General features: G+C 46.5%; 1 protein-coding gene across 3 annotated transcripts in view; it reads left to right on the top strand.

The window, feature by feature from the left end:
* Positions 1-25,351, top strand: part of GALNT10 (polypeptide N-acetylgalactosaminyltransferase 10) — a 255,265-nt gene that overhangs the window by 91,424 nt on the left and 138,490 nt on the right. For 2 of the 3 annotated variants that reach the window (XM_002710328.6, XM_089336139.1), the window contains one exon: positions 22,220-22,322. In XM_002710328.6, the coding sequence (XP_002710374.2) occupies positions 22,220-22,322 (103 nt within the window). Of the gene's footprint in view, positions 1-12,270; positions 12,387-22,219; positions 22,323-25,351 lie in introns of those variants that run through there. The other variant, XM_089336137.1, reaches the window with a different exon arrangement.

Consider the following 25,351-nt stretch of genomic DNA (forward strand, 5'->3'; position numbering starts at 1 on the left):
TGAACCAACGGCAAAGGAAGACCTTTCTCTCTCTCTCTCTCTCTCTCACACTGTCCACTCTGCCTGTCAAAAAAAAAAAAAAAAATTTAAACACCTAAGAATAATTGTGTGTTAATGAAAGAGTTCAACCAAGAGTATTAAGTAGAACAACAACAACAAAATACTAAAAGGGATAAAGTATTAAGTTGTTCCTTGACAGTCAGGTCAAGGGCTGATCAAGTCATTGTTTCTCATAGTGTCCATTTCACTTCAACAGGTTGCCATTTTGGTGCTCGGTTAGTTGTCACCGATCAGGGAGAACATATGATATTTGTCTCTCTGGGGCTGGCTTCATTCACTCAGCATGATGTTTTCCAAATTCCTCCATTTTGTTGCAAATGACCGGATTTCATTGTTTTTGACTGCTGTATAGTATTCTATAGAGTACATATCCCATAATTTCTTTATCCAGTCTTCTGTTGATGGGCATTTAGGTTGATTCTCTGTCTTAGCTATTGTGAATTGAGCTGCAATAAACATTAAGGTGCAGACAGCTCTTTTATTTGCCAATTTCATTTCCTTTGGGTAAATTCCAAGGAGTGGGATGGCTGGGTTGTATGGTAGGGTTATATTCAGGTTTCCGAGGACTCTCCAAACTGACTTCCATAGTGGCTTTACCAGTTTGTATTCCCACCAACAGTGGGTTAGTGTCCCTTTTTCCCCACATCCTCGCCAGCATCTGTTGTTGGTAGATTTCTGAATGTGAGCCATTCTAACCAGGGTAAGGTGAAACCTCCTTGTGGTTTTGATTTGCATTTCCCTGATTGCTAGTGATCCTGAACATTTTTTCATGTTTCTGTTGGCCATTTGGATTTCCTCTCTTGAAAAATAGGATTAAGAGTCAAAGGAATCACATAAACAAGACTAGTGTCTGCTAATACTAACTGATAGAATTAAAAAGGAGAGAACAATCCAACATGGGAAGCGGGATATACAGCAAACTCATAGAATGGCAGATGTCTTAAATAGCACTCTGGCCTCAGAATCACCCCTTAAGGTATTCAGATCCGGCTAAAAAGCCCATGAGAGTATTTCAGGCATGGAAAGTCAAGACATTGTGGGGAAAAAAAAAAAAAAAAACAAACCCAAAACCTAAATGAAAGATCTCTGTGAGTGAGATCCCAGAGGAAAGAACGGGCCATCAAAGAAGGAGGTACCTTTCTCTGAAGGGAGGAGAGAACTTCCACTTTGACTATGACCCTGTCTAAGTAAGATCGGAGTTGGCGAACTCAAAAGGCTTCCATAGCCTTAGCAACTCATGACAAGCGCCTAGGGTGATTACTGATGCCATAAACAAGAATGTCAATTGTTAAATCAACAACAGGAGTTACTATGCACTTACTCCTCATGTAGGATCTCTGTCCTTAATGTGTTGTACTATATGAATCAATGGTATAACTAGTAATCAAACAGTACTTTACACTTTGTGTTTCTGTGTGGGTGCAAACTGTTGAAATCTTTAATATATACTAAATTGATCTTCGGTATATAAAGAGAATTGAAAATGAATCTTGATGTGAATGGGATGGGAGAGGGGAGGGTTGTGGGTGGGAGGGAAGTTATGGGGGCGGGGGAAGCCACTGTAATCCAAAAGCTGCAATTTGGAAATTTATATTTATTAAATAAAAGTTTTAAAAAAATGAGCATTCAGTTTATTGGCTCTTACTTGGCAACAGCAGCCAGAGCTGGGATGGCAGCTGCCCCCTTCCCAAGAGCATGCATCTGCTTTTCTCCAGGCTCCTCTCCTGGATTGTCTTTTACCAGGACGACCCCCCTCCACACACAGACAGCTGGCTTTGCAAAGCCTAGATTGGGAGTTTTCAGGAATTCTATGCCTTTCTCTGGCTCTGCCAATAGCTCATTCTATGGCCCTGACTGTAGAACCTTCACCTCTCTGCACAACCTCTTCATCATCCATAAAATGAGTGAGTCAAGCTTACTGCCTCAGCTGTCTTTGGGTCTTCCATTCAGTCCAAGTCCTCCTGTTTCCAGGAATTCTAGCAGGCACTTGAGAGAATGCAGAGGTGAATAAGAAGAGGCCTGGCCCCCAAGATATTTTATGGCAGTACCTCTGAAAATGCTGGCTGCTGACTGGCACCAGTTCACAAAGAGATAAATATGGGAATTGAGGAGAAACATTCAGGAATGTCTGTGGCAGCCTGACGTTGCTGTGACAGCCGAGTGCATGCTCAGTGGACTCATGTGGTTGAATGGATAGAGATCAGTCCACTCATCTGTCAGGCTCAGGTGGTGAATTGCATGTGACATAAGCTGCATACTTGCTCCAGTTGCTATTGATACTTAACAGATTGCCCTACAACTTAGTGGATTAAAACAACTGTCGTTTATTTGCTTATAAATCTACAGTCTAAGCTTCACAGAGTGATTTGTCTCTGCACCTCACAGTACCGGCCAGTGTGGGTCAGCATGGTTCAACAGGGTCCACTTCCAAAATAACTCATTCACATGGCTGGATACGTTGGTGGGAGCTCTTGGTTCCTTTCAGTGTTGGCTTCCACAGAGAAGCTTCTTCATGATGGAGTGGGCTGGTTCCAGTAATGAATGTCCTAAGGAGACAAGGAAGAAGTCCATGGCGGTTTTGTTTGTTTGTTTTTAACAGGCAGAGTGGACAGTGAGAGAGAGAGACAGAGAGAAAGGTCCTTTGCCGTTGGTTCACCCTCCAATGGCCGCCGCGGCCAGCACACTGTGGCCGGCGCACCGTGCTGATCCGATGGCAGGAGCCAGGTACTTATCCTGGTCTCCCATGGGGTGCAGGGCCCAAGCACTTGGGCCATCCTCCACTGCACTCCCGGGCCACAGCAGAGAGCTGGCCTGGAAGAGGGGCAACCGGGACAGAATCCGGCGCCCCAACCGGGACTAGAACCCGGTGTGCTGGCGCCGCAAGGCGGAGGATTAGCCTAGTGAGCCGCAGCGCCGGCCCCATGGTGTTTTTATGATCTTGTCTCATAAAGTCATTTTGCCCAGCTCCTGCCCAGCTCAGTTGACTGAAGCGTTCTCAAAGGTCAGTTCAGGTTCTAAGGAAGGGGACATGGATTCCACTGCTGAACTGGCTGGTGGAAAAGTTCTAAAACACGTGGAACAGAAGACTTTTGTTGTACTCAGCTTTGGGAAAATGTAGTTTGCCATTCTATAGAGAGGTGTGTGTGTTTTCTGTTGCTATGTAACAAGCTACTACAAATTTTATGGCTTAAAACAGTAAACATTTATTATCTCAGATGTTTATAGGTCATGAGTCCAAGCAGATTCAATTGATTTTCTTCTTAGGGTCTCACAAGGCCAAAATCAAGCTGTCAGCCAGCTGGGCACTTGGAGGCTCTGGAGAATAATACACTTCCAGACTCATTCAGACTGTTGGCAGAGTTAGTTCCCTGTGATTGTAGGATAGAAGTCCCTGTTTTCTCACTGGCTGTTTTTATGTATTTATTTATTTATTTACTTATTATTTTTAATTTGACAGGTAGAGTTATAGACAGTGAGGGTATGATTTAGGTCTTCTGTTGGTTCACTCCCCTATTGGCCGCCACGGCTGGCGCTGTGCCAATCCGAAGCCAGGAGCCGGGTGCCTCCTCCCGGTCTCCCATGCTGGTGCAGGGACCCAAGCACTTAGGCCATCCTCTGCTGCCCTCCCGGGCCACAGCAGAGAGCTGGACCGGAAGAGAAGCAACCAGGACTAGTACCCAGTGCCCCAAGCGGGTCTGGAACCCCGGGTGCCGGCGCTGCAGGCGGAGGATTAGCCAAGTGAGCCACGGCACCCTCACTGGCTGTTATCAGCCAATGCTACTCTCTGGTCTTCAAGGCCACCAATATACTCATCAATTTACAAAGCCACATCAGATTGAGTTCCACTCTTTGAATCACTTTGACTTCCTCTTACGCTACCAGATGGAGGAAGCTTTCAGATTTGAGAGGGCCGTCAGGTTAAATTGATCTGGATAATATCCCTCTGCCATATAACCTAGGCTAATCACAGAAATGGTACCCCATAATACTCACAGGTGTCATCCACACTGTAAGGGCAGGGAATATAAAAGGAGGAAGGTCACTGAAAGGTGTTCTCAGAATTTTGCGAACCACAGATTGTTTGGTTCTCAGTGAACTGGAAATTAAAGCCTGATGGTTTTTCATCACGGTTTAAAACCAGCAGTTCAGAGTTCAGTAGGAGGAGATGACATGTATACCAATGGCTGTGATTTAAGACCTGAAATGCTAACTTCCAAGAAGAAAAAGGTAGAGTGAGTGCAGCAAGAGGTCAGGGGGAAGGAGGGTTATTTCTCGTGGAGGGACACAGAATTAGGGCTTCTTAAGGATGTGGTATCGCAACTGAAGCTCGAAAGAGGGTATGATTTAGGTCTTTAAAAATGAGGTGGGAGGACAGGATTCAAACAGCTCCCTTTCTGTTTTAGCACAATGCAAATACAGAGATGACCTGGATTTTCTCCAAAGTCAATTTGTGGCTTACCTCTTACCATAAATGGTGTTGCATAACAATGGGCCCAGAGGTCCATGCCTTCAGACAACAACCATACGTTATTGCTTAGGAGCCTTCAGGCAGTCAGGGGTGTTCTCCAGCCTACTTTGTGCTCAGTCATGAGTCTTTTGCTGTGGGTGAGTCTGCTGGCTCTGCTGGTCGTGGCGGGGCTCCTCATACAGATTTTTTTGAGGGCTATTGGCTGGTCTAGTGAGGCCTGGGTTCTTCTCTGCATGCCTCACATTCACTTGCCTCTAATATTTTCTAAAATTCCAGACTGGGCTTTTTCTCCTAGAGGGGACAAAGGAGTAAACATGTAGGGAGAAAAGTGTGATGTCCTGAGGCTTAGACTCCGAACGGCACACTGTCATTTCTGCCTCGTTCTTTAGGCCAAAGCAAGTCAGGAAGCCAGCCTAACTTCAACAGGTGGGGAAATAAGTTTCCATCCTTGGTGGGGGGAGCTGCACAATCCCATTACAAAAGGCATGGATGTGGGAGGGGTGGAGAATTGAGAGCAGTTTTCCAGTCAATTTTGTCATCCTGGGAAGTCTTCCTAAATCCATAGAATAAATCCATAGAATAAAAGAATTTCACATATGTTTTCCCCCAAGCTAAGCCCAGGTTGTTGGAGAAACTTAGATGTGAGAAACTATTTGGAAAATGTAAAGTGATCGATTACCATTTTTTTTTAAGAGCCAGTCTTAAGAAGAGTCTAAAATTATTATTCTGATTGGAAGGTAAAAGAGAACTATTTCAGGATGAGCTTTGCTAGCGTGGTGCCTCCACTAGCCCATGACATATTCATCCATCAGCACCCAGCCCACTGCCCCTCTGCAGAGCCATTCTGGGAGAAGAGTTCACGATTCTTCTCCCAGGTCCCATCACAATTTTTAGAAGAAAATAATGTCAAATACAGCCTATTTTGTATTGACAGTGTTGCCTTTATGCCATTCCTTAAAGCAGTTAACCCAAGACCATGAAATAGTCAACGTGTTTGGTAAGTGGATAAATGGGTAAATGGATGGGTGAATAGAAAGATGGACATCAGATGCTTCAAAAGTTCACTGAAACCTCCCTTTAAAATGTGTTATATTATCATAAAGGTTTTTTTTTAAAGATTTATTTATTTGGAAGACAGAGTCACACACAGAGAGATATCTTCCATCTTCTGGTTCACTCCCCAAATGGCTGCAGCTCTTGGAACTGAGCCTGAAATCAGGAGCCAGAAACTCCATCCTGGTCTCCCACATGGATGGCAGAAACCCAAGTACTTGGGCCCTCATTGGTTGCTTCCCAGGCACATAAACAAGGAGTGAGCTGGAGGGCAGGCAGAGCAGCTGGGACAGAAACCAGCGCTCTGCTAAGGGATGCAGGGATCCCAAGCAGCAGCTTCACAGGCAGTGCCACAGCACTGCGCCTGTCGCAAACTTTACTTTCCTCCTTCCAAGTTAGAATGTCAGCTTGCCATCTACATGTTTTTAAAGCAAAACAAAATAGAACAAAGCTAGATTGCATGTGTTGAAGGGAGGAGTCATGTAGCCCTCATAAACCTTGCGGGTGTCAGCACCAAAGAGCCGGTGAGTTCCCTAGGAACGTTTCTCATTACCTAGCGGGTCAGGGGGACTTCTAGCCAAAGAAATTTGTGAAATGTTGGATTGCACAAAGGTACACTGCTTTCTTTTCTATGAGCTTTCAAAGAGCCTTTATTATGCTAGTGTACAATATGAATCTCCACATGACATGAGAATAGATAAAGGTTGAAAACTGGAAGAATTAGATTGGGGGGGGTAGAAGGAGGACAGCCATAATAATTGTTTTATTGTGATAAAATATATCTAAAAATTATCATTTTAACCATAAGCAGATATTTCCATGGCATTAAATACATTACCTCTGTTTATATTCAATTTTTTTATCATTCTCAACAGTAATACTTCCCTGTCCTTATTCCTTAGTAACCTCTTTTCTACCTTTTGTGTCTGTGAATTTGCCTCTTCTGAGTACTTTGTACAAGTGGAATCATATAGTAAATGTCCTCTGTGTCAGGTTTGTTTCACTAAGCTTAGTATTTTCAAGGTCCATCCATGTTGTAGCTTGTGTCAAAGTTATATCCTTTTTATGGCTAAATAACATCCCATTGTATGTGAATGTCACATGTTAACGGGTTGTTAATACCTTGATCTGTCATTGGTACTTAAGTTTTTTGCACCTTTTGGCTCTTGTGAATCATGCTGCTGTGAGTGCTGGTGTACGGACATCTGTTTCAGTTCTCCCACCTGTACACCGAGGAGTGGAATGTCTGCATCATGGAGTAGTTCCTTGTTTCACCTTTGGCGAAGCCACCAAACTGTTTTCTGCAGCAGCTACACCATTTTGCATTCCCACCGACAATGCACAGGAGCTACATTTTTTCCACCCACATCCTCACCAACACTTGTTATTTTCCATTTTATAAATTATGGCTAACCTAGGAGGTGTAAAATGGTATTTCATGATGGCTTTGATGTTCATTACCCTAATGACTGATTCCCTTGAGTTGCAAGAATTCTTTATGCATTCTGAATGGAAGTCCTTCATGAAATACACGTTTTGCTGATAGATTCTCCCAGTCCATGGCTTGACTGTGAATAGCAAAAGCTTTTAATGGTGAAACATTTCAAGGTGCCCATATTTTATGCTGTTTGTGTACCATCTTAGAAACCTTTGCCTAAAGTCATTAAGATTTCCTCACATATTTCCTTCTATAAAACTTATAGTTTTGACTCTTTAACATTTGGCCTATAATCCTGTTCAAGTTTACTTTTGTATATGGTATGAGGTAGGGTTGAGAGTTATTTTTCATCATACAGATTTCTAATTGTTCCACCACCGTGTGTTGAAAAAAAAAAAAAACTGTCCTTTACCTATTAAATTTCTTTAGCAACTTTGTTCAAAATTGACTAACTACATAACTCTCTGGACTCTCTACTCCATTCCATTGAGCACATTTCTGTCCTTACTCTAGCATCACACTCTCTTGATCACTGTAGCCTTAGAGTAAACCTTGGAACTGGGACGTGTAAGGTCTCCACCTTTGTTCTTTCTCTCTCTTCGGCTTTTCCTCTAAGTCCATTGTCATGTCATTGTCTACGAAGATTGTAGTGAGTCTATATATCAATTTCAAGAGGATTGACATCTTAGTGCAGTTGTATCTTCTACCTTATTAACATGATAAATCACCCTATTTATTTATTCATTTATTTTTAAAGATTTATTTGTTTACTTGAAAGTCAGAGTTACACAGAGAGAGGGAGAGGCAGAGAGAGAGAGAGCGAGAGATTGTCCATTTGCTGTTTCACTCCCTAGAGGGCCACAATGGCAGGAGCTGCGCTGATTCGAAGCCAGGAGCCAGGAGCTCCTTCTGGGTCTCCCACGCAGGTACAGGGGCCTGAGGACTTGGGCCATCTTCTATTGCTTTCCCAGGCCATAGCAGAGAGCTGGATCAGAAGTGGAGTGGCCGGGACACAAACCGGCGCCCATGTGGGATGCTGGCACTGCAGGCGGAGGTTTTACCCAATACGCCACAGCGCTGGCCCCCACCCTATTTATTTAATTCTTTTATTTTTCCAACAGTGTTATAGTTTTTGGTCTATAGGTTTTATACATTTTTATTAGACTTATTCCTTAAATATTTAAAAAAAATTTTGCACCATTGCCATCAGTATTTTTATTTTAATTTCCAGTGTTTCATTGCTAATATTTAGAGATAAAATTGATGTTTGCATATCAACTCTATTCTGTGACAGTGCTGGCCTTACTCATTCTAGTAGCTGTTTTGTAGATTCTTCAGCATTTCTTATATAGACATTCATGTTAGGGAAAGATACTATTTCCATCTTCTTTTTACAGTCAATGAATGGATACCTAGAAAGACAGTGGTGGTGGGTGAGTGGTGCATCAGTTAAGACACCACTTGGGATGCCCAAATCCCTCATCAGAGGACCTGGGTTTGAGTCTCAGCTGCTGCTGCTGCTTTTTAAACTTATTTGAAGGGAAATTTTCAGAGAGAGAAGGAGAGAAAGAGATAATGAGAGAGATTTTCCATCTGCTAGTTCACTCTCCAAATGGCAGTAACAGCTGGGGCTGCACCAGGCCAAAACCAAGAGCCAGGAGTTTCTTCCAGGTCTCACACTTGGTGCAGGGACCCAAGAATTTGGGCCATCCTTTGCTACTTTTCCAGGTACATTAGCAGGGAGCAGGATTGGAAATGGAACAGCCAGGACTAGAACTAGCACCCATATGGGATGTCAGCACTGCAGGCAGAGGCTTAACCTTCCACGCCACAGTGCTGGCCCCTGATTCAGCTTCTGGCTAGTGTGCACCCTGGGAGGCAGGAAGTGATGGCTCACGTAGTTGGTCTTTGCCATCTACTTGGGAGACTTGGATTGAATTCTGGGTTCCTGGCTTTGGCGTGGCCCAACTTCATCTATTATCGGCATTTGAGGAGTTCTCTTTATCTTCTGCCTTCCAAATTAAAAGAAAGGAAGAAAGGAAGACCTGCATAAATGCAGAGCCAGAGGTCTGAAACCTGGATCTCCTAGGTCCTGTTTCATGGTGCTAGCCACCACACCAAGCTACTTCTCAGTCTTCAAGCTTCTAGATGGTTGAATAAAAATTAGACTTGAATGCTCAACTGAGATAGAAGTTTATTTTTCTCTCCCTTAAAATTCTGGAGGTTTGCAGTTCAGGGTAGACTGGCAGGACAGTTCTGCTCCATTAAGTCCCCAAGAACCTGGACTCCTTCCTGCTAATGGCTCCGCCATCCCTAGGATGCATCCCTACCACATGGCCCATTGTGGTAGCTTTTGCCTTCTATACAGCCAAATAGAGAAAGGGATGGAAAAAGAAGGCAGAGGGGCACACCTGTCCTGTCTCCAGGCAGGTTCTAGGAGGCTGCCTCACAGCACCTCCACTCACGTCTCATCAGGCAGAACCTAGCTAGGCCCCATAGAGTGGCAAAGGTGTCAGGGAAATATTATCTTTATTCCAGGCAGTCATATTCCCAGCTAAAATTTCTATTACTGTGGTTGAAAAGGAGAACAGCTCCTAGGGGACATACTGCAATTTCTGCCACAAACTTTAAGGTTAGGAATCCAGAAAGAACACAGTTTGAAAAAGGGAAGAAGGAGCAAAGTACAAGAGTTCAAAGCTATTGCATCTTTTAGAAATCATTTTAGGATCAAGTGAACCTGCTCTCTCTAGAGTTCTGTAGCCTAGTAAATTGACCTGAAGCCATTTAATCATAGGATAAAGTTAATCCTCAGAACCCCTTTATGGTATTAAATCTTTGTGACTATATTAGACATACTTAATCCCTCAGTGACCTTTCCTTCACCTAGAAAAGATGAAACAAAAGGTGTCTCCTCCCATTCATTCGTTTAGCAAAAAAACAAAAACAAAAAAATATCTCCTACCTTCATGGGGCTTATAATTTGGGGAGACACAGAGAGTAATCAAATGAACCCCCAATGACCATGAAATTGCAAAGGATCAATAATAACGCTCTAAGGACACACATCAGGGAAGTATGCTAAAGTGAAGGTCTGGATTCATCCCTGCAGGAGCATCTGCTTTCACAGCAGCTTGGTGTGTTCTGGAAAAGCTATCCCCTAAGCCATGTTGTGGTTGTACCTCTTGTTCCCTGCCTAGGGCATGGGATGTCTTATGAGATTATTATGTAAAAGCAACAATGCCAAAATGAGCTGGGGGAGGCAAGAGAGTGCTGGGGGTACTGCCAGGGCAGTCTAAAGTCCCGTATGGCCTCCACCAGAGAGAAACAGAGACAAGGGGATGAGTTCAGAGGTTCTGAGGTGGCAGGTGGAAGAGATCGTAATCATGATCTCATCAGAGACTTTCCCGTTGGACCGGGAGGAAGTGCAAGGAGCTGATACCAGAAGGAATCCTCTAGTAACTGAAGCTATCTGTAGAGAGGAAGGAAGTTTTCCATGTCCCAACTGCCCAAGATGATCTCCATCCATGTTCTGTAGCAAAGAAAGGGTTGCTGGATCCAGTGGACCATCCAAGGAGATGGTGTCTCAGCTCCCAGCAGACAGCTGGAGTCTGTCACCTATGAGGCGTGGTGCAAGGCAAGGTCCCGGCAGCTATGGAATGGGGCCACAGAGAGGGGACTGCTGTCAGTCACATTGGCCCTCTTGGGGGACCTTTTCAAGGAGTGAGCAGCCAGTCGTCCTGCAGATCACCATCTACTGGGTGTACCTGGGAATTCACTTTTCCAGCCCAAGGCAGGTATAGCTGGTGGGTCCTGTCTCCTGGCCAGCACTAGCCCACTGGTGTTGAGAAAGAGTCTCAGAGTGTGGGATCCAGAAAGAAGAAAGTCAGAGAAGGCTGGCAATGTGTGTCTCTATCCTAGTATGCCTGCAGTGAATAAATAGGAAGTACAAATAAAAATACTTTACAAATTATAAAGTACTATCCTAATGGTAGCTACAACTTTTCATGCTTCCTCAGTGCCAAACACTGTTAAAACTATACTTGATGAATCTCACTTAATCCTCACAGTAACCTTTATGCAAGATACTACTGGTTTCCCCCTGCTTTAGAGGTGGGAAAATGGTGTAACTTGCCCCAGGCTGTTGAGCTAGTAAGCCCCTGAACTTTGACCCCACCTAGGTTTTTCTGACTTCAAAGCAAGAGCTCCTCCACCCTCTTGTCTTTGGAATATAGTAGATTGTATTTATAATGATGACTACTAATAGAGCAAGGACCTTATTCCTCAGTGGCTCAGCCAGAAGTCCCCAACTAAGAGACTAACAGTACATTAGTCCTTGAGAGGCTGGAACTTGGCTTCTTTTGAGCTTGCCAGTTCTACCTGCTGTGCTCAGTACCAGCCACACCTGCTGTGCAAAGCAGCATAGGCTTTCTGCTTCGCCTGCCCCACAAGCCTCTGAGGAAACACTCCTTAGAGGCTTTCCTGTGACCACTCCCCAGCAGCCAGACCGAGGCTGTCAAGACCCCCTGGGCACTGCCCTGTTGATGATGCAGAAGTGCGATGAGCTTCAGCCAGTTTCCCTCTCCTGAGACCGTGTTCCTCGTGCCTTCCTAGACAAGTGGCAGGGAACCAGTGGGCAGATGCATGTGACCAGTGCTGTTTGCTGTGATGATTACGCTAATGTGATGGTTGGCAGTTTGCAAAATGCCTTCATGCCGATTTTCTCCCCAAGCCTCAGTTTAGGCATCTACAAAGTGGATATAATGACAATAATAATGTAGTCAAGTCTTATCTTACGAAAGAGTTAGACTGTAATAAACTCACCACTTACAGTGAAAATAACATAAAATCAGAATCTCCCTTAACAGTCGCCTGTGGAATATAAAGACAAACCACCTCTCATGAGTCCAGTTTAGGCAATTTTTCCTCCAGCATGAAAACTGATTGCCGTTTCTGTGGTTGAAGTCATTGCAGAGTCTTCTGAGCTAATGAAAATACTTATCTTCTAAGCACAGGATCTGTCAGCACCACAGTGCCCACACCATTTGCGGGGGTGGGGGTGTGTGTGTCTGAGAACTGGGGCCCCTGGGGACATGATGGGGCATAGGGTCCCTGAGCGTGAGGACTTGGGAAGCTCACCAGCTTCCCCACTTGGGATTTCTAGCCCCTTTTCTGGCCGTGTCACTGAATTCCTGAGCGTGAAACAGACATTCAGTCCCATCTCAGCCCTGCTTCCTTGGCTTGCTCTCCACAGATAGTATTGAAATGGGGAAGTAACACATGATGAAACCAACACCGAGCCCCACCTGCTTCTGTAGGGCCATGGACCATCTGTGTCTGCCCAGCCTCACCTGTGTCATCCTGCCCCAGGTTTGTGACTTCTCTGCCTGCACCACTGTGATGGCTCCTGCCTGACCTCCCACCCTTACTCTTGGCCTCCTAATCCCCTCTCCACTTGGCCACCAAGAGAGCTTTCCAAATACAATCTGACCTTGCCACCTCTGTATATAAAACACACATCTAAATGCTCCAGGGGGAATCCTTATCTCTGCCCTCTGGTCCACATCCGACCTCCCCTCCTGCTCTGTGTACCCCACACATGGCTCTTTCAGTTCTTCCTGTGTTTCATGTTTGTCCAGCCACAGGGCCCTTGCATGTCCTTGCTTGTCCCTCTGTACTGCTGTGTTCTCTTCTCTCTACTGATGTAATTCTTTTTCCAGTCTCCTTGGGGAAGCATTGCTGAGTGGGTCAGATCCCTCCAATCTGATCTGAAAAAAAGGAATCTTTTTTTTTGCAGTAGATCCCTCTTTTATGTATTTGCCAACTGTAGCAACTTTGTGATTCTGGGTGAAAGTCGGTGTTTCCTGCTCTGCCAGCCACACTCCTCTAAATTCTGTGAGAGGAGGACCCTTGTCTCTCCTGCTCACCAGTGTTATCCTTAGCAGCTAGCACAGGGCCTGGCTTGTGCTTGTACTCATTATACATTTAAGTGGATGTATGGATGGACAGACAGATGCATGGATAGATGGATGGGTGAGAGATGCAAATGAACCCCATTAGTTAGGGTGGGTTTGAGGTTTTGCATTTTTTTTAGATAAAATATTTGGGTACTTACTCTGAAGAAATTGTTGTTTTGGAATGGAAGGGAAAAGTTACTAAGGGTTCCACTTGCCCTTTAGATAATAGACATTCTCCCTGCTGCTTAAAAAGTCTTTTAATGAGCTTTCACACCTTCAGTAGAAGATGACCTTTTCTAGAGCCATCCTAGAAAACAAAGGGTAGGCTGGGCGGGGAGGGAGGGTGCCCTCCTGCCCTTGGAAATGCACCATCAGCCTTTTTAAACAGTGGCTCCCATTTGTAACTGACCTTTCCCCTTAAGGAATGGGACCCCATCCAAATTTCAGATTCTAGCCTCCTGGTGTTGGGACAACAGATTTATTGGAGCAGGGGAAACTGGCCTGGCCCTGCTGCCGATGGGAACAGCAGGACTTGCCCAGCATGGGCCAGGCCAACGCGGCCAGTCTCAGGATTGCTGAGTCTTAGAGTCTCCTTTCACTCATAAACAGCATCCTTTAAGTTGGGTGGTGGTCCCACGCAGCCTGGTCCTGGTTGTAGTTGAACGTAGGTTTTCTCCAAACAGTAGCGTACTGGATAGGGACTGTGGTTGGGTCAGCCGCATCTGACTGTGATGCAGAAACAGCATGGTCCTCAGCCCATGGAAAAGGAACATTTCCTCTAAATGAACTCAAAACATCTTTCTGCCTGCAGGTTTCACGGGAAGCAAGTTTGGAGGTTAACTGAAAGTGAGTAGTTAGTAAATAACATGTTTATTCTTGCTGCTCTACTCCAAAGCCTGTTCCTTGCCCAAAGACCCTCTGTGGCTCCCACCTGCAAAGAAACATAAACATAAGACTGTCTACTTCTAGTCCAGATTCCCTTCTCAATCTTATAGCTCCTCTCTTGCACCTCACTCAGTCCAGCCCAGCTAGGCCCCTTGCTTTAAAGTATCTTAGTCCTGCACACTGTAACCTCCATCTCTGTGCATACTTTCCCTCTAGCTGACCTGTCCCTTTCATTGCTGCCATCAAAACCACACCTTTGGGGCTGGCACTGTGGTGTAGTAGGCTAATCCTAGACCTGTGGTGCTGGCATCCCATATGGGCACCAATTTGTGTCTCGGCTGCTCCTCTTCCTATCCAGCTCTCTGCTCATGGCCTGGGAAAGCAGAAGATGCTGAAGTGCTTGGGCCCCTGCACCCATGTGGGAGACGCAGAAGAAGCTCCTGGCTCCTGTTTTTGGATCAGTCCAGCTCTGGTTGTTGCAGCCATTTGGGTAGTGAAGAAGCAGGTGGAAGACCTTTCTCTCTGTTTCTCCCTCTGTCTGTAACTCTCTCAAATAAATAAATAAAATCTTTAAACACACACACCTTCTCAAAGACTCTTCTTCCATTAACCCTGTCCTGGTCATCCCAGGTACAGTTCAGTTTGAGGGCCCTTATAAATACCAGTAGAATTTATCTTGTACTGCTTTTAAGGCATTATGGTATAACGTTGTATGTTTTTCCTCCTTTACATAGCAGTCTCATGTCTGCACTGATTGCTGAGGGCATGGACTCTCTTATTTATCATTGTCTTTCCCAGAGTTCCTGGATATGGTCAGCTCCCAATAATCATTTTTTGAGTGACTGAATAAATAAAACCATCCGACTTATGTCCTCACAACTCATGAAGAAAGGACTCTTGCCGGCACCGTGGCTCACTTGGCTAATCCTCTGCCTTTGGTGCTGGCACCCTGGGTTCTAGTCCTAGTCGGGGCACTGGATTCTGTCACAGTTGCTCCTCTTCCAGTCCAGCTCTCTGCTGTGGCCTGGGAAGGCAGTGGAGGATGGCCCAAGTCCTTGGGCCCTGCACCCGCATGGGAGACCAGGGGAAGCACCTGGCTCCTGGCTTTGGATCAGTGCAGTGCACCAGTCGTGGCAGCCATTTGGGGGGTGAACCAACGGAAGGAAGACCTTTCTTTCTGTCTCTCTCTCTCTCTCTCTCTCACTAACTCTGCCTGTCAAAAAAAGAAAGAAAGAAAGGACTCTAATCCAGTTGTCCATACTTCTTAAAGTAACTTTATGATTTCAGCTAAATTAAGCCCTACCTGATCCTCTTTGAAGTATAATCTTGAAGGTAACCTTGTGTGTGTGTGTGTGTGTGTGTGTGTGTGTGTGAGAGAGAGAGAGAGAGAGAGGAGAATAATTAGAATAATCTACTTAGTAGATAAACAAATGTTTGGAATTACAGAGGAAGGGTCATTTAAACCTCAGAGCCAAATCGCTGCAGTGGACAGGGACATGGGCAGATGCCAACCTAAAATGTACTGCAGCCTCCTGTGGTAATACCGCCCCAGCCCTTGGAGAAGCAGGTGACTTGCTGTCTTAGTGCCTCCAGACCTCCACTCACGAGCCTGGCCAGCGACACAAGTGTCCTTGCTGAGCAGGCGTGGCCAGGTCTGCGGTCTGAGGATTTGACTGTGCACTTGGACCAGTCTTTCTTCATGAGCCAAGTGCAATTGCCTTGCTTCACCACCATCCTTTCCTGCCATCAAAGGGTGCCAGGCACGCTAAAAGTGATTAAACAAAGATTAAAATTCCATGTGTATGTGTGTGAGTGTGTAGCTGCCTGAACACTGATGAGTTCATTTAGTGGAATGCTAAGTGAAAGCACATGGATACCAGAAGCAGTTGTTTAGAGCAGCCAGTCGAAAGCCATTTCCAACTTATGGTTTAATGCGATTTCCACATTAATTCTGCCAGCCTCCTCCACAAACCCACTTCTCCAGCCATGCTCCTCCCCGCCCTTTCTCTTCCTTCAGCAGAAGGACATCTAGAAACTAAGGGGGAGAAAAGTAGCAGAAGGTGGTTGCTGAGCGAGAATAATCACAGCCTTTACAGACAAATCTTGGTGTCTGCAGAATTAAAGAAACTTAAAATCACCTCTGGATTGACATGCTCTTTTACATTATATTAAGTGATTGCTATTGCCTGGGAATTGCTTGTCTTTTGAGCAGCAGTGTTCGTGCCTGTCCCGTTGTTACAGGGCTTGTATCATGAGTTTCTCTTAGAGAATGCCAGCCTCTCTTAACTCTGAGGTTTTTGCCTTTGCTTGAAGAACACCGACTTTCCACGTGGGCCCAAGACATCTTGTTAATGAGGAAACTCTCTAAATCCTGTTATCAGCCAGAGCCAGTTGAATTGGATCAGGTGTTAAATAGGTTGCCTCTGCAGGACCCACAGTTTTATTATTAGATTCCCATTCTCCGTCCTATTCCTCCAAACACGGCCATCACAAACACCAGAATGTACCTTGTCTTCATAACCTTTCTCTAAAAATAATGTATCAATAGTAGGTCTCCCTGAGAGGCTCTCACATGCGGAGCAGAACACTCTGTGTGGATGAGCCAGTTACTCCTTCCTAGAACGCAGGCTTGGATACCGGTGCTGTACTTTTTCTGTATTTATCAGTCACAGAAACGGTTGTCCACCGGCCTACAAAGGGAAAGCCAGATTTTCCCAACTCTTTGAACCAGAGTACTCTGAGCCGTTAAACTGGACTACCTGCCCCAGCTGATGAGCAGTCTACTGTTCATTCATTCACTTATTCACCTGTATTTATCAAGAAGAGCCAGAGATTCACCTAGGAATTTACCTGACAAGCCAAAATAGACACACCTGCAACTTCAGTAAGCTCCAGTGTAGCCTAAGGTAGATTCACTGACAAGCTATAGTATTCAGACCAAGTCCATTCTCCGTGAGTCTCAGAGTTCCTATCTATAAGATCAGGTGGCTGGATTTACTCAAGTGGTTTTCCAAGTTTATTGTTAATCACAATCACGTGTTTAAACATAACAGCTTTCTGTGCTCCTAACCCCAGATACTTTGATTTAACAGGTTCAGGTTGGGGCCCAGGAATTTGCCTCTGTAATGAGAGTCCTGGCCCCTTAAGAACTACCCTTTGAGGAGACTGCTTTGGCTATAAACCCCGTATATCTTCACATCGCTCTGGCCTGCCCCGTGCCTAGCATGGTGCCTCACATAAAGCAGTGTCCATCAACATTTGGTGATAGTCAAATGATCTGGGGTTTCTTTTTTTTTTTTTTTTTTTTGAATTTTTATTTATTTATTTGACAAGTAGAGTTACAGACAGAGAGAGGGAGAGAGAGAGAGATCTTTCAGACGCTGGTTCACTGTCCCAAATGGCTGCAACGGAGGGAGCTGGGCCATTCCAAAGCTAGGAGCCAGGAGCTTCTTCCAGGTCTCCCACATAGGTGCAGGGGCCCAAGCACTTGGGCCATCTTCCACTGGTTTCCCAGGCCGCAGCAGAGAGCTGGATTGGAAGAGGAACAGCTGGGACACGAACCGGCACCCATATGGGGTGCCGGCAGTACAAGTGGAAGTTTATCTTACTGTGCCACAGTGCCGGCCCTTAGTCTGGGCTTGCTTTATCTGTGCTGTGTCTAGAAATTAAACAGATGGACTCAGACTCCTAAACCACCTAAAACTGACCACAGTTTTTGTTGAGGTTGTGAGTAGGATTCCAGGAGCCATTTGGGTTCTGAATACTTGGTGATTTTAGAACAAAATTAGTTCTCCACCTGCTTACCTATTATTGGAGACCTTTTTAGCCTATATAGTAAAATTGGAGTCCTCCTTCAAGGCGATTTAGTGATAAGATGTCAGTTTCCAGTAGATTCTTAAAGTCCTAAAAAAGAGCCAGTATCCACAATCTATGTGTACATAATGAGAGTGCTCAGGATACACTGTTTGTGGTTGTTCTCAGCTTCTCTGATGCCATCTCCACTTCCCAGGTGGAAAAAGTACTTGTGACTCCTTAGGTTGAGCAAGATCACACTGCAAGGGCAGGTTCCATGAAAAGTTATCCTGGAGTCAAAGGATGTGGCTGTTACCCTCTTGCCTGCTTGTGTGGCCTCGGTTGGGTACCTTGGCCAATTTGGACTTCAGTTTTCCTATTTGTTAAGAGGCAAGGAAAGGAGGCAGACTCAAAGTCTCTGAGCTGCTGCCTAGCTTAGACATTTGAGGATTCCGGCAGCTATGTGTTCAAGAGACACGTAGAACTCCTTGTGTCAACAGCTCCAGAGTTCTCCTGATTTAGGGAAGATTTAAGGACTAATGAGACTACCTGAAACCGCAGAGATCATTTCTGTAGATTTTGGGAGAGAGGGAAGGACAGATATAAGCACATGATTAAGGCAGAGGCATTGGTGGTAGGCAGGAAAGTCCCAGGACTTGGGAACCTTCATTCTCAACACTGTCAGTTCAGCAATCCACTGTTCACGGTTCAAGGCGTTTACTGCTGTGAGGTCATGACTGAACTTCATCCCTGTACCCCATTCCTCGTAGCATCAGAAGACTTTGCCAAGCATTTGGAGAAAACAGTGCCTTTCGTGGAATCCTAGACTTTGGACATGGACTTTCAGGGATGCGTAACCCTTGCTACTCAGTGTCTTCAGTGGACCAGCAGCATCAGCATCACCTGGGAACTTGTTAGAAGTGCAGGATCCCAGGCCCCACCGAGACCTACTCTATCAGATTGTGCATTAATAAGATTCCCACACACACTTTCACTGCAGTTTAAAATTTGAGAAGGCCGGCGCCATGGTTCACTAGGCTAATCCTCCGCCTTGCGGCGCGGGCACACGGGGTTCTAGTCCCAGTTGGGGCGCCGGGTTCTGTCCCGGTTGCCCCTCTTCCAGGCCAGCTTTCTGCTGTGGCCTGGGAGTGCAGTGGAGGACGGCCCAAGTGCTTGGGCCCTGCGCCCCATGGGAGACCAGGAGAAGCACCTGGCTCCTGGCTTCGGATCAGCGCGATACGCTGGCCGCAGCGCGCCGGCCGCGGCGGCCATTGGAGGGTGAACCAATGGAAAAAGGAAGACCTTTCTCTCTCTCTCTCTCTCTCTCTCACTGTCCACTCTGCCTGTCAAAAAATAAAAATAAAAAATAAATAAAATTTGAGAATCCTAACACCACATGTGATTCCCCTCTTGCCCACTCTGAAGAATGGTCCGTCTTCTTGTTCCTGGCCTCCTCTAACCTCTTCTTCCAAGTGGCCCTGGCTCATCATAGCAGCAGTCCAACTTTTGGAATTGCTTCTCCAGCTTCTCCTGACCTGTCAATCATTTAGTAACTTTACCACTCACACTCACTCTGGTACCAGGACTCACAGAACAAGTACACTCCTCCCATGTTCCCAGGGTTTCTTGCTTCCTAGTCCTCAGACAACACAGTCCCTAATCTTACCCATCCAGGATCCACTTCTGTATACCAATGTGTTGTTGCAGACTCACTAGAACAAGCCAGGTAGCACAGATGCACAGTGAGAGCCAGGTGAAATGCATTAAGGAATGGTGGGGATTATCTCTTAGGTTTTCAGGGGAAGCCAAACATCTTGATAAAACAGCCTGAAATCTTCCCTATTTTTTCAATGTAGAATTTTAAAAAACGAAACAAACACCACCAGATTGTGGTTGCCAGTGACCACGTTCGGCCCACGGGGTTTTTGCAACGTTTGATTATAAGTATCTGCATAGCTGGTTACAATAGCCGTGGCTTGTTCTGATCAGCAGAGAGCAGGCAGAATTATCAACTCCCTAATTGTAGACCCGCAGCTCTCCAGTGGGGGTGGGCTTCCGAATCTCTTGGAGGGTTTATTAAAACACAGGTTGCTGGGCCCCACCTGCAGAGTTGACATCTCAGGAGATCTCAGCTGAGTGCCCAGGAATTTGCGTTTCTAACGAGTTCCCGAGTGGCACTGATGCTGCAGCACTGTTGTTTCGGGGACCACAGCCTTAGAGTTGTGCCTCAATTTGCAGAGCCTTACTCCTGTCAATGACCTCGAGAAATCAACCAGCATTTCTAATGGGGGGGAGGGGGTGTTATGGAAAGGAAAAAGGAACTAAGAGGGAGGGCTGGAGAGGGGAGCGCAGGCAGCTCCTGGCTGATCCACCTTGACCTCGTAGAAACAGAACAGGGCCTGGTTTTTCTGTGGTACTGGGGAAGAGGGCCTTGCTCAGTTTCCAGATATATTTGTTGGCTAGTTGAGAAGATTTTCAGTCTGTTTGGTTTTTAGAAGAGGAACTTTTTCAAATGTAGCCCCAATCCATAAAGAAGACAGATGCCTTGCTACTCTGATGGAAGGAGCTGAGGGCAAACTCCCCCTGCTGCCCCATCCCAAGGCAGCATCTGAGGCCCCCCAGGGGCAGCGCAGCTCAGTGCAGCTGAAGCTGGGTGCACTGACCAGGTGGTCCATTAAGGACCTGGCGGCTCCGCCTTGGTGATGCGTGGCTCCTTGCTTTTTGTGGTATTTTTGTTCCTAAGACAGCTAGCACACTCTCCTTCAGAGCTGTGTTCTTGAGACTCACAGCGGTCTGTGGGAGAGAGGACGCAAAGGATCGTGGCTGTCACTAGACCCTCTGGAGGGAGGTTGAGCCGCTGCGGACAATCTGATAACACGCAGATCGGCCACAGACTTAACAAACAGGCATGGGGATGATTTTATTCAGGTGGCTTCTTGAGAGCACTCAGGTCCAGCTCGCCTCTCAGTCGGAGCCTCCCTTGTTCGTTATCAAGGAAGTAGAACTGTTGGATTGCTGCCACCGCGATGGCAGGCCCAAGTCTGTGGGATTTTTACTGGGCAGGGTGATGGGGAAAGCTGTTGCTGTGTGTGTGAAGGTGGTAGAGAAATATGGACAGCTGGGGCGTCCCTGGGGGGAGGCTCTTACGGAGCCTCAGGCCGAGCCTGGAGGCTTAGCTGTTGGTGACCGAAAGCACCAGGAGACCCCTTCTGATGACCCCAGATATGGGTGTGCGGCCTCTGTAGTGAGAGCCCACCCCCGGGCTGCCACTCCCTTGTGGGCGCTGTGCGAGTATATGCTTTTTTTTTTCTTTTCAGCTGCTCAATTGCTTACTCCTACAGTGCACACATGTTTGCCGAATGTTCACCCTCTGGTGCTGGGGACTGCAGAGATGAGCAAGAGCTGCCTGGGCGCCTGTGCCCAGAGCCCCTCCCCTCAGGCCAAGCACAGCTCCTCCATTCGCCCCCAGTGCCTGGCAGTCCACATCCTAGCTGTTCTCCCGCCTGCCTCTCATTTCCCCTGGTCTAAGGCCCAACCCCAACGCCCTCGTGTCCATGAAACTGTCTCCATTCCTCCCTGGAGGAAGTGCACTCTTGCAGTGCCTCCTCTGACCTCTCATCTAAGCCACAGACCCTGTCCTGGCCCAGGTGCAGCCTCTGACCACCTGCAGCTTCTGAGCAAACGCGGTTAACACACATGTGAAAGACACAGTGTATTTTGGAGACTTAGTACACACCCAAAACAATGAAAAACACCTCGATCACTGTCTGCATTGATTACATATGAAATGAATATGTTTTGGGCTGGCGCCGTGGCTCACTAGGCGAATCCTCTGCCTGTGGCGCCGGAATCCCATATGGGCCCTGGGTTCTAGTCCCAGTTGCTCTTCTTCCAGCTCTCTGCTGTGGCCCGGGAAGGCAGTGGAGCATGGCCCAAGTGCTTGGGCACCTGCACCCATGTGGGAGACCAGGAAAAAGCACCTGGCTCCTGGCTTCAGATCGGCGTAGCTCCAGCCATAGCGGCCATTTGGGGGATGAACCAATGGAAGAAAGACCTTTCTCTCTGTCTCTCCCTCTCACTGTCTGTAACTACCTGTCAAATTAAAAAAAAAAAAAAAAGGAAAAAGAAATGAACATGTTTCACATAAATGCATAGTGTCTAATATCATTTATACTGACTTCACATTTCCCTTTTTCGTGTAGATGCTAGACTACTGCAAGTTCAGTAGTTGGCTCACGTTACGTTTCTGGGGATAGCCCCACACTTAGCCCTTTCTTCCCTGAATGAAAAGGACATGTGTATTGTTCTTCCCTTACTCTGCTTTGTGAGTTCCCAGGTGTGGGCCCCGTGCTTCTGCCTTCTTGCTGGCCTTTCCCCACTGAGCTGGCATGTGGTAGGCACTCGCAGAGGTGCACCATGGGAATGGGCAAGTGAGGAGTGGAACACAGTGCTGCAGTCATTCAATCAATACCAGAGCTCCCTCAGGCAGTGTCATTCCTGGCTTTGTGTGACTGAGCTTCTCTTTCCTGTTCTTCTTTTTCACATTTCTGTCTTTTCTTTTTTTTCAAGGGCTCACATATTCGGCAAAAGAAGATCTTTTTCCTGGGAGATGGACAGAAGCTGAAAGACTGGCATGACAAGGAGGCCATCAGGAGGGATGCTCAGCGCGTAGGTACGGAGGGCAGGCTCTTGCACAGGCGGAGTCCCTGGAGGGCGCGTGTGCACCTACTGTGTGTGAAGTGGAGGAGTCTGGACTTCCTCTTGACGTCCTCCTTGTCTACCCCTGTCCCTTCCCCTGACTCCCAGGACCAGCCTCCCATCCTTCACCTGCTCTGACTCCTTTCTCCACTCACATTGCCAACAAGAATTTGCTCTGCCACCTTTGCTGAGTGAGTGAAAGTGTCTCCCTGTGTAGGATATTTCACCAATAAAACACAGAGCAATGACAGCAAGAGCAACCATTAATTGAACACCATAGCCAGCAAGGTCTTTACCCTGCACTTGCATGTCATCTTCTCTGTGAAACTGAATCATCCTTTTGGTCCATTTAACGAAAGACCCAAAGCACAGAGGGGAGTGGCAATCTGCCTAGAGTCACACAGTAAAGAAAGACACAGACTTGGGACTTTGGACCCAGGTCTGGAGTGCAGCATTCATCCCTACCCAGCACCAAAGCCATGAACTTGAATTCCTTGGGTGGGTTTCAGCCAAAGTGTTCCTGGGCCGAATGTTCCTGGGAACAGTCTCTGTTAGACTGGAGAGGTGGGAAGGGTTGGGATAAAGTGATACGGAAGTTCTGTGATGAATCACCCCTAGACAGTCTGGCCTAAGGAGTCGGTAGAGCAGCTCTGATGGCCTTGCCAGCCATGAGTCCGTCAGATAAAGGGCACACTCCCTGAGCCTCACCTTCCCTGTCAACGTGCTTCCTACTGAGACAACCTTAGGATGTTGTTAGGAGGGCAACAAGTAAAGCGATGAGTATGAAGTAGCTTTGCTATGCTGAAAAGCACTGTAGAGCTGTAGGGGGTTGGTATTTTATCCATTTTTATCTAAGCTAACGGCACCCAGCACTACTGATTTTTTAACATTATATGACAAACCCCACTTACCATGAGGCTCCAAATAGGACTGGTGTGGTAACCTCACCAGTGGTCAGGGAAATCTAAAGACAGGAGGTGCATTTTTCTCTGTGCTAGTGGTTTAAAAGAAGGAAGCGCACTGCTTGAATTAAGAAAGCAAGCATTTAGAAAGAGCTGATTTGCCAGTTATACCAACATTATTAGAACATTGGGCTGATCAGCAAGCAATGAGTGAGCAGTAGAGACATTAAGAATAATAATAACAACCAGGGGTGGGCATTTGACCTAGTGGTTAAGACTCTCACGTCCCACATCAGAGTGCCAGGGTCCAGTACCTGGCTCCGGCTCCTTACTCTGGGCTGCTGCCAGTGCAGATCCTGGGAAGCAGCTGTAACAGCTCAGGTAGTTAGGTTCCTGCCATCCATGTGGAAGACCTAGATTCAGTTCCTGGCTCCTGACTGCTGCCTGGCCCAGTGCAGTCTCAGCCATTGTGGACTTCTGTGGAAGTTAACTAGCAGATGGGTACACATTCATATTCTCTCTCTCTCTCTCTCTCTGTCTAACTATATAATAAATAAATAAATAAATATTTTTAACAGAAGAGTAATAGCCAGCATTTGTTGAGTGCTAACCCTGTGTCAGGCATCCAGCTCTGCATTGCCTTGTTAATCCTCATATTATTAAACCTCCTTATTCCATTAATACAAAAGGCAAAAACTGAGACTTGGAACGGCTAAAAGCATGCCCCAGATGACACAGCTGAGGATTAGCAGGGCTGGCCTTCAAAGTGTGCCCTGCCTGGCCCCAGCACCCAGACTCTAGAGCACTCCCCTGCATTGCCCTCCTGAAGCTTCTCTCCCTGAGCAAATGCCTCTTGTCTCCTTTCTCTGCTTGCCACGTTGTGTGCCTTGCAGAATCTTTCATGGGCACTGATCAGCTTACTGCTAATGCACCTTGAGCAAGGCAGCAGGCGAAGGCTCAAATGCTTGGGCCCCTGACACTCACATGGGAGACCTGGGTGGGGTTCTGGCCTCCTGGCCCTGCCCTGGCTGTTGCAGGGATTTGGGGAGTGAAGTAGCAGGTGGATGATCCCTTTGTCTGCCTCATGTATCCTCTCTCTCTTTCTGTCTCTTTCAAGTAGATGAAAATAAATTAACATTTTCTGCAATGTCTTCCCATTGATCATTACAAGTTCCAGATGATGGAGTTGTTTCCTTTTTCTGGCTGAAGTGGAGCAGCATCCACTGCTGTGCTCTAACTCTCAGCCTGCACATTCCTGGCAAGCTGATGTTGGCCAAGTAAACAGGCTGCAAGCTCCAGAAGATGGGGTGATTTTTAACCAGCTGCTTTTATTGCCTTTTCTCCAAGACCCTCACTCATCCACAGGTTCTTAAGCTGCTGTTGCGTGAGGTGGATATGGACACTCCCACTTGCCATATGCTTCTTGGGAACCCAGAGAATAACTTCCTGATGCATCAGGGACCCTTTCCCTTGATGGATTGTGCAGGGAAAGGAAAAGCTAGCCTTGATCCACCTGATTCTGTGCTTCAAGGCAGTACTTTTGAGGCAGTCCTGGCTTGGAATAAGCAGATCTTAATTTGCTTTCTGGTTTTAAAGAAAAAATTCAGAGCCTGTTTTATCATTTATGACAATTTTAATTTATATGTCGAATTTGCCTGACATAGAGAATAATCGCATTTCCTCACAATCATGTAGTGTTTCAGCTCCCACATGTACAGCCTCTCGTGTGGCTCCCTGATGTGCTGTGGGTGCCAGGGGAGGAAGGGCAGCTCAGAGAGCTGGCGTGCTGTGCTCCAGGTTAATCCACTCATAGTCAGTGGGGCTGCACTCCTTGGGCAGTGGGGTTTGGGACTGCTAATAGAGTGGAGGACGCACAAGCATTGGAACCCACATGCCCAGTTTTAGAACATTCCCAAGTCTCAGGTTTTTGTTTTGTTTTGGTTTGGTTTTTGATTTTGTTTTTTTGTTGTTGTTGTTGTTTGCTTGTTTGTTTTTGACAGGCAGAGTTAGACAGAGAGACAGAGAGAAAGGTCTTCCTTCCGTTGGTTCACCCCACAAATGGCTGCTACGGCCGGCGCGCTGTGCCAATCTGAAGCCAGGA

This window comes from Oryctolagus cuniculus, chromosome 6 (genome assembly GCF_051225735.1).
Source record: "Oryctolagus cuniculus isolate XC-2025 breed Fujian yellow rabbit chromosome 6, ASM5122573v1, whole genome shotgun sequence".
Taxonomy (NCBI): Eukaryota; Metazoa; Chordata; class Mammalia; order Lagomorpha; family Leporidae; genus Oryctolagus; species Oryctolagus cuniculus.